The 17,309-nt window shown below is 48.7% G+C and overlaps 1 protein-coding gene across 6 annotated transcripts in view; it reads left to right on the top strand.

The window, feature by feature from the left end:
- The first annotated feature begins 12,459 nt into the window (after positions 1 to 12,459).
- Positions 12,460 to 17,309, top strand: part of CELF5 (CUGBP Elav-like family member 5) — a 40,230-nt gene continuing 35,380 nt past the window's right edge. For 3 of the 6 annotated variants that reach the window (XM_054578078.1, XM_054578081.1, XM_054578079.1), the window contains exon 1: positions 12,475 to 12,733. In XM_054578078.1, the coding sequence (XP_054434053.1) occupies positions 12,475 to 12,733 (259 nt within the window). Of the gene's footprint in view, positions 12,734 to 17,309 lie in introns of all 6 variants that reach the window. The other 3 variants (XM_054578082.1, XM_054578083.1, XM_054578080.1) reach the window with 2 other exon arrangements.

Below are 17,309 nucleotides of genomic sequence, written 5' to 3'. Positions count from 1 at the left end.
GAGGCACAGTGAGGAGGCCCGTGTGGCTGGAGCAGGGAGAGGGAGGAGGTGTCAGGCCACTCAGAAGGGTGTTGGCGAGGTGTTTGCATTTCAGACTCAGTGTGATGGGGAGCGTGGGGAGAGGGTGGCCCAAGGAGGAGAGGATGGGGCCTGACTTGCATTTGGAAAGGTCACTTGTTCCCCAAGGACAGTTATGAAAATGAAATGAGATCGGGCTGCATGTGCCACACACCCAAGGGATTGTTCCTTGGGCTCCCTTGGTGCCCGCGAGCTTCACCTTTAGTCCCCATCATTTCCTGGGTGGCAGAAGTGTGGGCAAAGGTGTCCTCCAAGAAGGGTATTGCATCCTCCACCAGGACCCCAAAGGGGTCCCAACCAGTGACTGACCTCTTCCCTGGGGGGGGTCTCTGTTTTAAGGCAATAAAACACAAGCTAGTGTCTCTTGTAACCATCTCGGTCTCTCCCCCTTTTGCCCAAAGGCATAACCTACTGTCCACATCCTTTGCATTCTTTAGAACATGTTTTACATACATATTTATGAATACATGAACAATATTCAACATTTTTTCTGTATGGCTTAAACATCGTGCTGCCCTTACCTTGCATTGTCTTTTTTAAAAATCTCTAAAATAGCTTTATTGATCTCTAATCAGATACAATCAAAATGATGAACAGAGTCCTCACTCTCAAATTTTTCTTTTGTCTGTTCATTGTTTTTCCCTTTACACCTTCCCAGGCAACCACTGATCTGTGGTTACTATGTACTAGTTGGCATTTCTTAGATTTTTATATAAGTGGAATCATGCTGTATGTGACCTTTTTATCTGGCTTTTTTCACTCAGCATAATTATTTTGAGATTCATGTTGTAGCATGTATCAATAGTTCATTCCTTTTTACTCCGAGTAGTATTCCATGGTGTGGTTGGATATACAGCAGGTACTCGAGTAATGTCATTTAATTCAATGTCGTTTCCTTATAATGTTGGGATGCAGTATCTGGTAAACTGACTTCATTATACGTTGTTTCACTTAAAGTCACAGAATTTATTGATGGCGTTAAATGAGGACTTAGTGTATGACAATTTGTTATCAATCCACCTGTTGAGAGAAATTTAGGTTATTTCCAAATTTTGGCTATTACCAATCAGCTGCTATAAACATTTGTATACAATTAAGTGTATGGACATGTGCTTTCATTTCTTTGGTAAATACCTAGGAGTGGGATGGTTGGGTCTCATCATAGGTGTCTAACTTTTTTCGAAGATGATTTTAATATTTTACATTCCTACCACCAGTTCCTCCACGTTCTTGCCAGTGCTTGGTATGGTCAGTCTTGTGTGCAGTGATATCTCATTGTAGTTTTAATTTGTATCTTCCTATTGACTATTTACATATTTATATTTGTCTTCCACATCTTTGGTGTGTCTTTGGTGACAAGCCTGTTGAAAGCTTTTGCCCATTTTTTACAGGTTTTCTTTTATTGAGTTTTGAGAATTCTTCATATATGCTGGATACAATCCCTTTTTCAGCTATATCTTTGTAAATATTTTCCTCGAGTTTGTGGCTCATCTTTTCATTCACTTAAGAATCTTTCAAAGAGCAAACGTTCTTAATTCTTATCAAGTCCAACATTTCAATTTGTTCTTTTGTGAATTATGCTTCTGGTGTCTTATCTGAGAACCTCTTTCCTAACTCAAGGTCACAAGGATTTCTTTCTGTTTTCTTCTAAAAGTGTAATAGCTTGAGGTTTTACATTTAGATTTATGGTCCATTTTGTGCTTTTTTTAATTTTTAGATATTAACTTGATGTATTTTAAGATTAGGAACTGATGTTTAAAAATTTAAGCCCTTAAATCCATACTCATTTTTACTTGGCACTTTTGTTATTTAGCTACAAAAATATCTGTTTTCTTTGCTAATAATGAAAATGGAAAGAGAAAGTGAAAGTGATGCAATGAAGAAAACCAAGGCACAGAAAAGATCAGCCTCCCCTATTTAAAAAATATGTTGCAAAATATGGAACAAGTTTAGATTTTTACATATGAATATCTAATTGTCCCAGAACCATTTGTTGAAAAGACTATCCTTTCTCCACTGAATTGCCTTTGCACCTTTTTTAAAAAAATCAATTGATGAATGTGTGTGAATCAATTTCTGGACTACGTTCTGTTCCATCGATCTAAGTGTCTATTCTTTCATTAATACCACACTGTTTTAATTACCGTGGCTTCCTAGTAAGTCTTGAAATTAGGTACTGTGAATCCTTCAACTTCGATCTTTTTCAAAGTTGTTTTGACTATTCTAGTTTCTTTGCACTTCCATATGAATTTTGGAATCAGCCTATCAATTATTTTTGGGTTTTTTTTTAAGCCTTGGATTTTAATTGGGGTTACAATGACTCTAGATCAGGTTGAAAAGGACTGTAGAACTGACAAGTTACCAACTGTGATGGTTAATTTTCTGTGTCAACTTGACTAGGCTATGGTGCCCAGCTGTTCAGTCAAACATCAGTCTGGTTGTTGCTGTGAAGGCATTTTTGGGTGTGATTAATATTTAAAACAGTTGACAGAATAAACATCACCCTCTATAACATGGGTGGGTCCCATCCAGTCTGGTGAAGAGAAAAGACTGTTCCATGAGAAGGAAGGAATTCTGCCTCAGGCTGCCTTCTCACCGCAGCACTGACTCTTGCTGGAATTTCCATACTGCGGGCTTCCCCTGGGGATTTCAGACTTTCCAGTCCCCATAACCTCTCTCCATAAACACACATCTTATTGGTTCTGTTTCCTGGGAGATTCCAGACTAACGCACCTCTATCGAGTCTTTTGATTCATGTTCACAGCTGAGGAGAGAGGTCAACCTGAAGGGAGGAGTCAGCACCTTTTATACCCAGTCCTCGAGACCGTCATAAGTCACGTGTTCAGCGTGGCAGCATGGGCTCTGCCACCCGGACCACACAGTGCATCCTCTGGGTGGGCCCAACTTTTGCATTTATATATTTCACTGACACATACACACTCCTTTTCTTTGCTGTGCAGTATTCTACGCTCGGTATCTCAAGCTGTCCACCCAGACCCATGCTGATGGACACAACTGCTTGTGGCCAGCTTTCCACCACCATAAGCCTTTGTAGGTGCCTCTTGGCACACCAGGAGGGAGTGTGTTTAACCAGAGGTCAGCAAACTGCACCCATGGCCTAGTCCAGCCCTCTTCCTGTTGTAAATACAGTTCTGTTGGCACACAGCCAAGCCCACTCAGTTGTGTATCTTCTGGGGCTGCTTTCATGTGCAAGGGCAGAGCTGAACAGTTGTAGCAGAGGCCGTGGGGTCCACCAACCTCCAAATGCCTGGCACCCGGCTCTTTACTGGAAACTTCCACGCTCTAGTTTTCCTTCTCTTTCATAGTGGATAAGTTTTGGCCACTACCAGAGAGCAAAACAGATCCATTTTGCAACGGACACATGTTTTTGGTTTCTTTTGACCTTTCAATCTCAGTTCCGAGAGTTACTAATGGTTTTAATCACCCTTCTGGCGTACAAAAAGGTCCAGAGCAAATTGAACAGGAGTGCTGGGTGGGGCACAAAAGAAATGTGATTCCAGGGGGCTGCACGAGCTTCTCCACTGTTGGCCCGAATCGCAAGGGCATCCTTAATCCATGCCTGGCACCTGCTCAGGGCCCAGAAACTGCAGGGCCCAGGGACGAGGAAAGCAGCAGTGATGCTTGCAACTGGGGTTCGAGGCAGATGCCAGCCCACAGTCAGGCAGCGGGGCGGCCGGGCCGCAGGCCAACTTACCTGATGGATTGAAAGGGAGAAACCGGCTGTCTTGCCCAGCTCTCCATGAAACCCATTTTCTTTCTGTTTTCTAACTTTTTATTTTGACATAATTTCAGATTTACAGAAATCGTACCAAGAACTTTCTAAACCCTTCATATATTCTGCAAATGTTAACATTTTACCACCTTTGTTTTGTTTTTTTCTCTGTCCCTCTCTCTGTCTCCTCTCCTTCTGTCTGTCCCTCCGCCCCTTCGCTCCTAAAGATGCCAAGGTGTGCTTCCTAAAGTCCAAGGCGTCCTCCTCCCTCCTCACGGAACAATCACCCAGATCGGGAAATTGACACAAATACAACAGTGTTACCAAATTACAGATTTTACTCACATGTTGGCCCTTGTCCCCAACAGTGTCCTTTAGAGCAAAGAAGATTCCAGATCATGCATTGCATGCCAGGGTCCTATCCTTCTAGCCATCTTTACCCTGGAATGGTTCCCCATCTTTATGTCTCATGACCTTGACATTTGCTCTGAGTCCTGGCCGGGCAGGCCCCTCACTTTGGGTTTTCTGATGTTTCCATACGATTGGGCTCGGCCTATGTGTTTTACAGGGGAGGGGGCCCCGGCACAGAAAGCGGTGAGAGCGGAGATAGCGTGTCTTCGCCAGGGCACTCCTGGCGTGTGAGCTCCACTTGCGGGGATAATGGGGCGTCTGCTGGCTCTCTCCGCTGCTGTCACTGTCCTCCCCGCATAAGCAAGTTGTGGCGAGATACTTTCAGGTGGCACACATACCCTGTCCCTCTTCAAACGTCACCCTCTAGTTTCCAAAGCCACTGACGATTCCTGCGAAACCATGATCATGCCGGTGGTTGCCACGTGGGGATTCTTCTCATTGTATCCCTTGGTGGGATTATTTAATGCGTATCTGCTTTTATTTTCAACTTACAGAAGATGAAAGGGACACTCAGACAGGTGAGCTGTCTCACCTTAAGGTCTTGTGGCAAAAAAGGAGGCCGAGTTTGCATTCAAACAGTTTAAAAAACAAACAAACAGCTTTATTGGAATATATCCACTTGCCATAAAATTAATTGTTTTAGGTATACCACGCAGTGGTTTTTTATTACATTCATAGAGTTGTGCAGCTGTCATGTCTATCTAGTTCCAGAACATTCCATGACTGCAAAAAGAAGCCCCATCCCTATTGGCAGTCATCCCCCCTCCCCTCCCAGCCCCCGACAACCACGGATCCACACTTCTGTCTCTGCGGATTTGCCTGTTCTGGACATTTTACATAAATGGAACCCTACAATACATGAACCCATGCAGTTTTGATAGCAAGTTATGGGAATGCACTGTGGCTGACTTATTCAGAAGTAACGTGTTCCCCTCTTTCTCATCCTAATATTGGGGAAAAGCCCAAGTTCAATGTGAGACACACTCAGCTCCAAGGATGGTGAGGAAGCCACTCCTCTTGTTCCCAGGGAAAGAATTCATTGGCCCTGCAGAGCAGGCGTCCCCTTCTGGTCCCGTGAGCTGTGGCCAGAGGGGTGGAGCCACACTGAAGGCGGGATGGGGGAGAAGGGGCCACAACTTCGGAGGGTGGGGCATGGCCAGGTCTCTACCCCCTAGCCCCCTCCCTCCTTCCCCCTGCCCCCAGACTGGCTTAAGTGTGGCCAGGCTGTGCCTTAGACCTCATACGACCCCAGCCCATCCAGGGAGTGGAGTTTGTTGAGAGGTTGGCCCAATGAGGCATTCTTTCCCATCCCTGAAGCCAAATGGTAGGGCCAGGGACCTGAGAGAATCCAGGCAAAGACTGGGGTTCCTGCAGGAAGATGGACAGAGGGGAGACGGTAGAGTTGGGGATGTGGCAACCAGAGAGCTCTGTCCGCTGAGTGTCTGTAGATGTGTGAAGGCGGGAGGCATCTGGAGCCTGAGGGGACTGTGGGGTAGTGTTCCTAGGGGACACATCTCGAGCCCCTAGGCCTCGATAGCGTGGAGGTGCTTCAACTCCTGCAAATGCGCTAGAAGAGCTGCAGGCAGCCTGGGCAGCGAGGGACTTGGGGGCACGGAGAGGCCAGGGCCAAAGGGCATCAGGGCAGAGGGGTCAGAGTGAGGCTGCCCATATCACTCAGGGAGACACTCAGCTGGCTGTGCAGAGAGCACCGGCGAGCAGAGGCCCCTGCCCAGGGCAGCTCCGGGCTGGGCCCCCACCTGCTGACCCTGCCACCCCCACACCCACCCCCGCAGGCAGAAAGCCAAGCTGTTGGCAGAAGGGAGAGGGGGCTGGTGGACCCAGAAAGGACCTGAAGCCATTTCTCGTTCCTCCCTGCGGGGCTCAGCCCTTTTTCACACCCATGACCCATGAAATAAGAATCTTGCTATGAAAAGTCAGAATGGGAACATGCCAGACATCTCCCCAGAACTCTGCTGCCTGTCACCTGGAGCTTCGTTAGAAAATGCAGCCCCAGACCCCACCTCGGACCTGCCAGATCAGGCTCTGCCTTCTTAGCGGGATGCCCAGGAGCGCACGTGCGCTTCTGCAGGCGGACCCTGCTGCTGACCCTGCCCCGGCCCCTCTGCCAAGGTAAGCGCCTTACCTGCCTACATCAGCAGTTCTTACCTGGGGAGGTTCTGCCCCAGAAGGGACACCAGGAGGTGTCTGGGGACATCTGTGCTTGTCACAGCTGGGGATGCTCCTGGCACGAAATGAGTGGAGCCAGGGATGCTGCTTAACACCCTCCCGACTTGGGCCCCCCAGAGAGAATGCCCAAATGCCCACAGTTTTCCTTCAAGACAAATTTATTCAAGTTTGTGTATTTTGAGAAGTCCTATTCTCAAAATAGGTTTCCTCTGGCCAACAATATGTCAGAAAATTGGCCTCCTAGGCTCCAAATGCTTCCAGGCACACGGCCGTGAAAGTTTTCTCTGCCTTGACCTTGAATTGTGTCAGCTGGGTCAGGGAATGAACTCCAGAGACGAGTATCATTCAGGAGGCGGAATGCTGAATTTACATTCCTGGAGGTCACGTTCAAGCTAGACTGAGGTCCTTCTCACCCATTCCCCCCAGTTTATTTTGGGTGTTAAGAGTCTGAGAAAATTCACCTTTGGTTCACAGGAGGGCTGGTGGGTTTTAATTTTTACTCTTTTTAACGACTCTCCACACATCAGAGGCCCACAGGGCTTCGAGCATCCTGATTGGCTCTCCATGGAGACAGAGCCGGTCTCCCAGCCTGGGGCTGCAAGTCAAGAACAGGACACCAGGGGTGGCTCGGCTCCTCACCCAACCCCGACACCCTGCCCCTCCCTTGGGGCTGGGCAGGTGGCTGCCTGTAACAGTCACAACGACAGCCATTTATTGAGCAGTAAGAATGTCCCAGGTGCTCTGCTAAGCCTCACCTGTTAGTTCACCAAATCCACAGCAAGCGCTTCATCCTATTCACTCTTTAGTCTCACTTGGCAAACAGGGAAATCAAGGCTTGGCTGCCTAACGCATGGGAAGGAGCGTGTGAGATGGTGGGAAGTGTGAGGGCTCCGTTGTGAGTGCTGGGTTCCAGTCCTAGCACTCTCTCTGTGACCTTCACAAGTGACTAGGGCCTCAGCTTGTCTCTCTGTCATAGGGGTGTGAGTACAGTACTAACCTCTTAATGGTTGCTCTGAGGGATGGGCAGGGACCAGGGTGAGCTCACCTGGGGAGCAAAGCTTAAGGGGACACCAAAAAAACTTCATCATCAAGATAAAGAATACTTCAATGCAATATTTTTAAAAAATTAAAATTAAACACCCTCCAAATTAAGGACAAATAAAAGGTCAACATTTTTAATAGAATCAGTATCACTGAGTTTTCCTTTGGCTCAGCCTGGCATTGTTACTGATCCTGTGTTTGTTTTAAAATAAAGAAAATAAATTAAAAATTAAATCAGAACTGGTAGACTGCCTCCCACTTACTCAGTGCGCCGCTCTCCCTGCCACGGTCTCCTCACTGCTCCTCCTGCCTGTCAGGACGCATCCTGCCTCAGGGCCTTTGCACCTGCTGCCCCACTCTTAGCTCAGCTCGGAGTCACTCTCTGTTATCAGCCTTCCCTGAATTGCTTGCAAAGCCTTCCTGCCACTCACATAATTGCTTCCTTCATGCATCTATCATAGTCTAAAAGCACCTTGTTTCTTTATTTGTAACCACCCCAGGGGTTTGTTGTGTAGGTTGAATGAATGTGTACATGGTAATAATTTAGCTCAGCATATTAGCATATTAGAATTAAATCACATTAAAATAGGTATAAATATTATGGAGGGAAAAGGAAGCCCGAGGAAGAAGGTAATGGTGGCCGAACAATTTTAGGTAGGATGGACAGAGAAAGTGTTGGGGATTGAGGGAGTGAGTCATGCACCATTTGGGAGAAGGGTGTTCCAGGCAGAGGGCACAGCTTGTGCAAAAGCCCTGGGACAGGACAGTACCTGGTGTGCTGGGGGAAAGGCCAGGCGGCCCGTGTGGCTGGAGCAGAGAGCGGAGGAGAGAGGGAGGCGGGGAGGGCGGGGAGGGGACAGGTGCATGTCTCGTAGGGCACTGGGCGCTGCACAAAGGACTCAGCCTTAATTTTAGGGAATTTTTGGAGAGTTTTAAGCAGGGGATGTGTCCACAGAGTTTTTGGCCCAAATGCATCAATATCCTTTGAAATATTTTGAACACTGTGGACACAGCAAGTGTGATTAAAAATATGTTACTTCTTGTTGCTGTTGATATAACACTATTGCTATTTCTAAGTTATAAACCTAAAAGTGCTGAGCACAGTGCCTGGCACATAATATTATCAAGAGTGTTCTTTCTTCTTGCTATTATTATTATAGTTATTATTTTGTTAATGCCACTTTATTCAACCTCCTGTATTTCACAGCTGCTATGAAATGCTACGTCAACAGCTGTGCCATTTGTAGACAACTAACAAATGTGTCTCATAGACCCAAATATTTAGCCTGTGCATTCTCTCCCCTTGTGTGTACTGAAAACTATCAATGGAAGATATATGATAGGCTTTCAATCTTTCTTTAAATCTCTTGGTTTACTATTTTTTTAGGGGGGATGAGAATAATTTTAATTTCAATAAAACAAATAAATGATTTCAGTATTCTTCTGTTAAAGGATGTATTTATAGTAATTGAGAAATGATTGAGAAATGATTAATTCATTCATTTCCTTCAAATATATCACAAGGGAACACTCTGGGCTGTGGCTTCAAGACCAGTTTATATGCTCTAACCTCTTTTTAAATTAAATCTGTTGGGGCGACATCGGTTTATACGGCCATGTGGGTTTCAGGCGTACATTTCTGTGCCACATGGTCTGTATGTTGCGCTGTGTGCCCAGCGCCCCACGTCAGACCGTCTTCCACCACCACACATTTGTCCCCCTTTACTTTTGACTCCCCCTGCCCCTTCTCTCGGGTGACCGCCATGCTGTTGCCTGTCCGTGCCTGTGAGTTTCAGTTTTATATCCCACGTATGAGTGAAATCATAGGGTTCTTAGCTTTTCCTGACTGACTTATTTCACTTAACATAATATTCCCAGGAACCATCCATGGTATCGCAAATGGCAATATTTCATCTTTTCTTATGGCTGAGTAATGTTCCATTGTATGTATGTACCACATCTGTATCAACTGCCCTCTGTTGAAGGACACTTTGGCTGTCTCCGTGTCTTAGTTACCATGAATAATGCTGCAATGGACATAGGGGTGCATATGTCTTTGTGAATAAATGTTTTCGAGTTTTTTGGGTAAATACCCAGAAGAGGGATTGAGGGTCATGTGATAACTCCATTGTTAATTTTTTAAGGAACTGCCACACTGGTTCCACAGTGGCTGTACCAGTTTACATTCCCACCAGCAGTGAATGAGGGTTACTTTTTTCTTTGCAACCTCTCCAACACTTTTAATTTACCTGTTTTGTTGACAATAGCCATTCTAACAGGTATGAGGCAATAGCACATTGTAGTTTTGATTTGCATTTCCCTAATAGCTAGTGAGGTTGAGCATCTTTTCATGTATCTGTTGGCCAACTGCATGTCTTCTTGGGAGAAGTGTCTGTTCAGGTCCTTTGCCTACTTTTTAATTGGATTGTTTGTTTGGTGTTGAGCTGTATGAGTTCTTTATATATTTTGGATATTAACCCCTTGTCAGAGCTGTTGTTTGCAAATATCGTCTCCCATTTGATTGGTTGCCTTTTTATTTTGTTATCAGCTTCTTTTGCTGTGCAGAAGCTTTTTATTTTGATATAATCTCATTCATTTATTTTTGCCTTTACTTCCATTGCTTATGGGGTTAAATTCATAAAATGTTCTCTATGGCCAATGTCTGTAAGTTTAGTACCTATGTTTTCTTCTATGTACTTTATTGTTTCAAATCTTATATTTAGATCTTTGACCTATTTTGAATTAATTTTTGTACAAGGAGACAAACTATAATCTAGTTTTATTCTTTTGCATGTCACTTTCCAATTCTCCCATCACAATTTATTGAAGAGACTTTCTTTTCTCAATTTTTTTTAGCTCTTTTGTCAAAAATTGTTTGCCCATGTGCCTGTGGTTTTATTTCTGTTCCCAGGTCTATTCCATTGGTGTTTTTCTGCCAATATCATGCTGTTTTGATTATCATAGCTCTGTAGTATACTTTGAAGTCAGGTAGTATAATATCTCTGGCTTTGTTCTTTTAACTCAGGATTACTTTGGCTCCTCAATGTCTTTTGTGTTTTCATGCAAATCTGTGTTTCTTTTTTTTGCTCTGTTTCTTTAAAAAAATGACATTGTGACCTCGCTGGTGTGGCTCAGTGGATTGAGCACAGGCCTGTGAAATGGAAGGTCACTGGTTCAACTCCCAGTCAGGGCACATGCCTGAGTTGTGTGGGCTAGGTCTCCAACTGGGGGTGTGCAAGAGGCAGCCAATTGATATTTCTCTTGCACATCCTCTCCCTCTCAGTCTCTCTTCCTTCCCCTTTCTCTAAAAATAAATATATAAAACCTTGAAAGAAATGACATTGATATTTTGGTGGAAATTGCATTAAATTTGTATATTGCTAGGGGTAATATGCATATTTTAAATTTTGTTGATTCCTCCAATCCTTGAACACAGAATATCTTTCCATTATATTTTGTCTTTTCCCATCTCTTTTAATAATGCTTTGTAGTTTTCAGTATATAGGTCCTTTACATCCTTTGCTAAGTTTATTCCTAGGTATTTTATTCTTTTGATTGCAATTGCAAAAGGAATTGTGTTTTTCATTTCTTTTCCTGAAGTTTTATTGTTAGTATATAGGAAACCAGTGGATTTTGTACATTGATTTTGTATCCTGCAACTTTACTGCATTTGCCTATTGTTTTCAATAGTTTTTTTTGGTGTGTGTGGAGTCTTTAGGATTTTCTATGTACAAAATCATGTCACCTACAAAAAGTGACACTTTTACTTCTTCCTTCCCAATTTGGATGCCTTTTCTTTCTTTCTCTTGCCTGATTGCTCTGGCTAGGACTTCCAGAACCATGTTAAATGGGAGTGGTGAGAGAGGGCATCCTTGTCTTGATCCTGATTTTAGAGGGAAAGCGTTCAGTGTTTCACCACTGAGAATGATATTAGCTGTGAGTCTGTCACACATGGCCTACATTATGTTGAGGGACTTTCTTTCTAAATCCATTCCATTGAGTGTTAATCACAATTGGATGTTGTATCTTAACAAATGCTTTTTTTTTCTGTATCTATTGATAAGAGCATATGATCTTTATCCTTTGTTTTGTTAATGTGGTGTATTACATTGATCTATTTGCGTATGTTGAACCATCCTTGTGTCCCTAGAATGAACCCCACTTGATCGCTGTGTATTATTTTTTTTAATGCAATGTTGCATTCAATTTGCCAGTAATTTGTTTAGGATTTTTGGATCCATATTCATCAGGGATATTGCTCTATAGTTTTACTTTCTAGTGTTATCCTTTCCAGGTTTTGGTATAAGGGTTATGTTGACCTCATAAAGTGTGTTAGGGAGCGTTGCCTCTTCTTCAATTTTTTTGGAAGAGTTTGAGAAGGATAGGTATCAATTCTTCCTTGAATGCTTGGTAAAATTCCCTAGTGAAGTCACCTGGACCTGGACTTTTACTTTTTGGGAGAGTTTTGAACTTGTTGCAATAATAATAATAGTAATAACAATTAATAATAATAATAATAACAATAACAACAACAACAAAATTTGTATTCTTAAAAATGCCAAGAGCAGCCCAGTAAATAGTAAATGCTGGGCTCTACTTTTAGCGTTTTTCCTGTTGTTATCAGTGTGAGGAGCCTGTGACAACTGGAAGTCAGGTCAGCCCTGCTCCAAGCTTCTCTGGCACCCACCCAGAAGGCGGGGTTTCGGGCCTGCTGGCCTCAGTTTCCCCGCCTGGACTGGGGGTGGGGATACGGATGTGGAATGAGGGATGAGAAGTGCAGGATGCGCGCGGGAGGCGGGAGGCGGGAGGCGGGAGGCGGGATGGCTATGCGCTCGCCGGCCGCTAGGGGACGCTGCGGAGCCGCCCTTTTGTGGTCCTGATGCTGGAGCGAGCGGGCGCGGAGGGAGGAGGGCGCGGGGACCGGGCGGGAGGGAGGCGGCGTCCGTCGCTCTAGCTGCGAGTCCGCCCGCTGCCCGCCGCCGCCGCCGGCTCGGTCCCGCGCCCGCCGCCCGCCTTCGCTCGCCATGGCCCGCCTCACTGAAAGCGAGGCGCGCCGGCAGCAGCAGCAGCTCCTGCAGCCGCGGCCCTCGCCGGTGGGCAGCAGCGGGCCCGAGCCCCCCGGGGGGCAGCCCGACGGCATGAAGGACCTGGACGCCATCAAGCTCTTCGTGGGCCAGATCCCGCGCAACCTGGACGAGAAGGACCTCAAGCCGCTATTCGAGCAGTTCGGCCGCATCTATGAGCTCACGGTGCTCAAAGACCCCTACACGGGCATGCACAAAGGTGGGCGCCCCGGCCCCCTCCCTCCCCTCCTCTCTCCTCCCCACCCCACCTTCCGGCATCTTCTCTCCCCCAGCCCTCCTCTCCTAACCTCCTCCCTCCACTTGCTTCTGCCACGGCATCATTTCTCCCCCCTTCCACCCACCCTCTCCTCCCCCCTCTGGGGGTGCAGCTGACAGATACGATCTGGCCCCCTCCCCTCCTCCGCCCCCTCTCCCTCCCTCGCCACCTTCCGGCATTCATTCTCTCTCTCTCTCTCTCTCTCTCTCTCTCTCTCTCTCTCTCTCTCGCTCTCTCTCTCCCCCTTTCTCTACTCTCCCATCTTCCTTTACCTCCCATTCTCCACCCCCCAGCATCTCTCTCTCTCTCCCTTCCCTCCCATTTTCCCAGACCCCCACCCCTTCCCCCTCACCCACTCTATCCTGCCCCTTTTCTGGGGGAGCTGCCTGAACACTGCCACCCCTCTCTGCTCCCCCCCCCATTCATTCAGCCTCCCCAGGCCCCGTCGGGGAACTTTGCGCCTCCGGACTCCATTGCTTTGGTCATTTTCACAAAGCCAGGCCGGTGGGGCAGGTCCAGCTGGCCTCCGGGGACACACGGATGCCCAGGACCCCGGGCTAATCGGTAACTACAAAGAAAGCAGGAGGGGGGTTGGGGGGGCGCAGGGAGCTGAGCCAGGCTGAGGGGGGAGCACCAGCCTCGGGTGGCTCAAACGCTACCGCTCATCCTCCCCCTGCCCACCCTCTCTCTTTGGATCAGCATCCCCCCTCCGTTTCTCTGCCCTTCCCCTCCCTGTCTCCACCTTTGGCTCAAGTTAAAACTGGCCGATCCTGTCAGCAATGTGTTGAGGTCTCAGGCCAACGATGATGAGCCTGGGCTGTCCATCTGGCCGAGCCCAGATCCTGGGGTGGACAGGGGAGGCGTGGGCGGCCTGCAAACCCAGCGGGGAGGCAGGTGGGGTGAGGAGGCCTGCCTGCCTCCCCCCAACCTGATTCTCTCTCTGATGGCATGCTGGGAGCAGGTGCCCAGGGATTGTGGCCCCTGCTGGATTGGGGTTGCTTTGACAGCTCTCCTGTCAGGTGTTGGGGACTGGGGGTGGCGATGGTGAAGGCTTTGTGCTGGACATCCATGGCAAGACCTTAGGGGTGGACCGGGGCCCATGACCTATTTCAGACCCGCTTATCCCCACCCTCCCCTCAGTGTTGCAGGCGTGGTAATCATTAATACATGTTCGTTGAATGAATGAATGAGAGTCTGGTAGGATGGGGCCCAGGCCTGTCACTTCAGCTAGACCCTCAGCTGGTACCCTATGGTGGAAGGAAACCCCTCCCACCCTTAATCTTTTTTCAAATTCTACCATCGCCAAGTAAAAAAAAAAAAAAAAAAAAAAAAGCCTGGAAAATGTAACTCCTCCATGTGGCCTAAGGGGGCTGATGGTCCCTTTTTGCCAATGAATCCATGAATCCAGCTCAGGGGTCCGCAGCTTATGGAGGGCTCTGTCTGCACACCCCAGCCCAACCCCCTAGGATGTCTGAAGGGCCCATTTCTAGAAGGATTCTCATGGGAGTCAGGGGTGTCCATGTGGTGTCTCAAATGTTGGATTGGAAGACTTGCTGGTGAGCTCGGGGTCAGGGAAACAAATGGGTTGCAGAGGTGCCCCCTTTCTCATTTTTTAAATCTCCCACGGAAGTCCCCCCAAGTGAAAAGGGGGGTGCTTGGCTGAGAGTCCACCTGGACTAGAGCCTCAGTTTCCCACTACCGGTAAAGCAGGGCCCCATGCATGTGGGGTTGATTTTTCTGGCTGGAGAATGTTGGGATTGGGGGGGTGTCTCAGGGTCTTTCCTGTCTTTCTTTGGATGCTTAAAATTAGGAAGCGGGGTGTCCATGACACTCAGTCCTCATCTTTCGCTTTGCAGGGATCCTGGGCCAGTCTGAACTCAGGGTGCAGGGCCTGAGGGGAACAAGAGGGTGGGGGGTTCCCTTGTGTCTGCCCTCACCCAAAACCCTCAGGTCAAGAATGGATCCCCCTCCTGGTCCCACCTATGCTGGGCCTTGAGGCAAGACCCTACCCTGAGGGAGGCAAGCTGGAGGTGCGGGTGTCTCGAGGGCCAGCAGCAGGGATGGAGGCCTGTGTGACCCGTGGCCAGTGGCTGCCCCTCTCTGGGCCTCAAGTAAAGGGAGGTAAAATGATAAATGGGAAGTGGGGGCGGGGTAGGGGGAGGTCCAGGTGCCTCCCCAACAACACTTACATGGTGCAATTTCTGGGGAGCCGACTAAACAGGGTGCCTGCTGTTGGTGCTGGAGGAGAGCGGGAGGGGTGGGAGGGCCTGGGCCCCGGGGGTGGAGAGAACCCCTCTCCCAGAGCCTTCTGGGCCTTTGGATGCTGAGGGAGGCTGGGCACCAGGGCAGCTGAGAGGGCCAGAATGGGGTGAAGAAAAACATCACTGTGGTCGAGATGCCCCGCACCCCAGTGTTGTCACATCCGCATGACCGTCTTATCCTTAATTCCTTAATTTTCACGTTCAGGAGCCTGTTTGATCTCTCACCAAAGACATCACTACTGAGGGTGGCTTGGGAGCATTGCCACATTTCATACAAAAGGGAAACTGAGGCACAGAGGGCCAACTACTTGGTCCCAAGGACCAACTAGAACTGTCCTCCCCACTGTCACTTACCTGTTTCCCTCCCAGGCCAGGGGAAGCGGAGGTATATGTGCGCGATGAAGGAGTGACAGGTTCCCCCAAGCTGAGAATAAGGCTCCCCAAAAATGGTCTGGGGGAAGCGGCTGTGACATCTGACAGCCTCAGCCAACGGCAGGGCAGGGCCTGTGCAGTGGGGGTCTTGCTGGGACCAAAAGAAAGACTGAGGGCTCGGCAAGTCCTGGGACTCTGGGGCTGGACAGGGGCTGGGAGGGGGTGGGAAGTGAGGGGTTCTCAGAAAGAGGGCAGGCCCATGGTGCTGGGTTTTTCTTTTTTCTTTTTTTTAAAGAGAGGTGGAGACAGAGACAGAGAGGGGGAGAGAAAGAGAGGGAGCCCTCCCCCTCCACACGCACAGGGAGAGGCAGAGAGAGGGTGGGAGCCAGGGAGAGAGATGGAGAAGGGGAAGCAGGAAGCCACGGTGCTGCTTCCTACCCCCTTCTCCCAGATCTGTGCCTCATCCAGAGGAAGGGGACCGCCTGCTGTGCCCCCAGCCCAGCCAGGGGCTCAGGCCAGGGTCTGAGGCTGGGATGGGGCTCCCAGTGGCCGGTGTCCAGTCATTACACCCCTCCAGTCCCCTGCATGGAGGCAGGATCCCCCAGGACCCTCGCTCTGAGAGGGCTGGGTGCCTGTAGGGGCCCTGAGGTGCTTCTCTCCCCTCTCTGGTCAGGGCTGAATATTAATGCCCATCCTGGTGATAGGGTTCGCTGGCCGTTGCTGCCGCGTGACCCCCCATTTATGGTAATCACATATGCATTTGCATGTTAATGACAATATTTATCTTAAAGCGGAGGTTGCGAGGGGGGCCGTGCAGGTGGGGGGGAATATGGGGGGGCCTGTGGTTTCCATGGGAGCACCAGCTGCTCCGCTCAGAGGCAGGAGGGGAGGCTGGAGCATGCTGAGCTCTGAGGCGTGAGATTCCGTGTGTGACGTGCCAGCCCCAGGGAGACAACAGGCTGCGCTGGGCTGGGCGGCCATCAGGCACTGCCTGGGGTGGGGCACTGAGGGAGGAGCTGCCCTCCCTGAGACATCTGAGGGGACAGTGGCTGGGGGCGGGGGCTGAGCAGGAGCCACCCGGGCTGGCTGTGTGGCTTTGAGCCAAGCACCCCACTTTGTGCCTCAGTTTCCCCAGCTTCCCATTCTTCGGTGATTTAACAGGCTTTTACAAGGCTCCTGGGGCCTTACAAATGACTGTAACGCATTTTCTGCCCTCCTTCAGGCAGAGGACATTGATTGAGCACCTACTGTGTGCCCGCATTTGAGCAGAGCTGGAATTTCATGCAAACGGGAATCTCTATAAGAGTAAGCAATACGTGAATCCATCTTCCTATATGACCAACACTTATTGAGTGCCAGCTGTGTACCAGGCTAGACCTGTTGAACTAAAGAGATAGATACCCCCCCACCTAGAGCCCTCCAAAGCCCAGAATCAGTCTGATTGGGGAACACAGTGAGAAACCAGCAGGTTACAAGGTGTTGATGTCAAGGCTGCGATGGCAGAAACACACACTGGCAGGGACAACCTGCAGGAGGATCTGTCAGCCCTTGCATGCATGGAAGCCAGGAAGGCTTCCTGGAGGAGGCAGTGAGTGTGGAAGAGCATTTAAGAGCTTAGCATTGATGCGAATCTGGTTTCTCTGCATCTTACCAGCTATGGGGACTTGGACAGGCATCTTTGTCTCTCTCTCCAAGCCCCAGTGTCATCCTCTGTAGAGGAGCCTCCCACCTTGGGACTGGGGGAGGGGAGGGTGGGAATGACAGCCCCAGAGCGCATGTTTGGTCGCTGGGAGCATATTGGGTGACTAAGCTGAGACCTGAAGGGTGAGAAGGGTCTGTTGATGGGGAAAGGTGTTCCTGGTGTGGAGAGCAGCATGTGTGAATGC

This window comes from Pteronotus mesoamericanus, unplaced genomic scaffold (assembly GCF_021234165.1).
Source record: "Pteronotus mesoamericanus isolate MK-2021 breed Mesoamerican mustached bat unplaced genomic scaffold, CSHL_Meso_final contig_482, whole genome shotgun sequence".
Lineage (NCBI taxonomy): Eukaryota > Metazoa > Chordata > Mammalia > Chiroptera > Mormoopidae > Pteronotus > Pteronotus mesoamericanus.
Note: the sequence above shows the minus strand (reverse complement) of the source record. Positions and strands in the feature narration are given on the sequence as shown.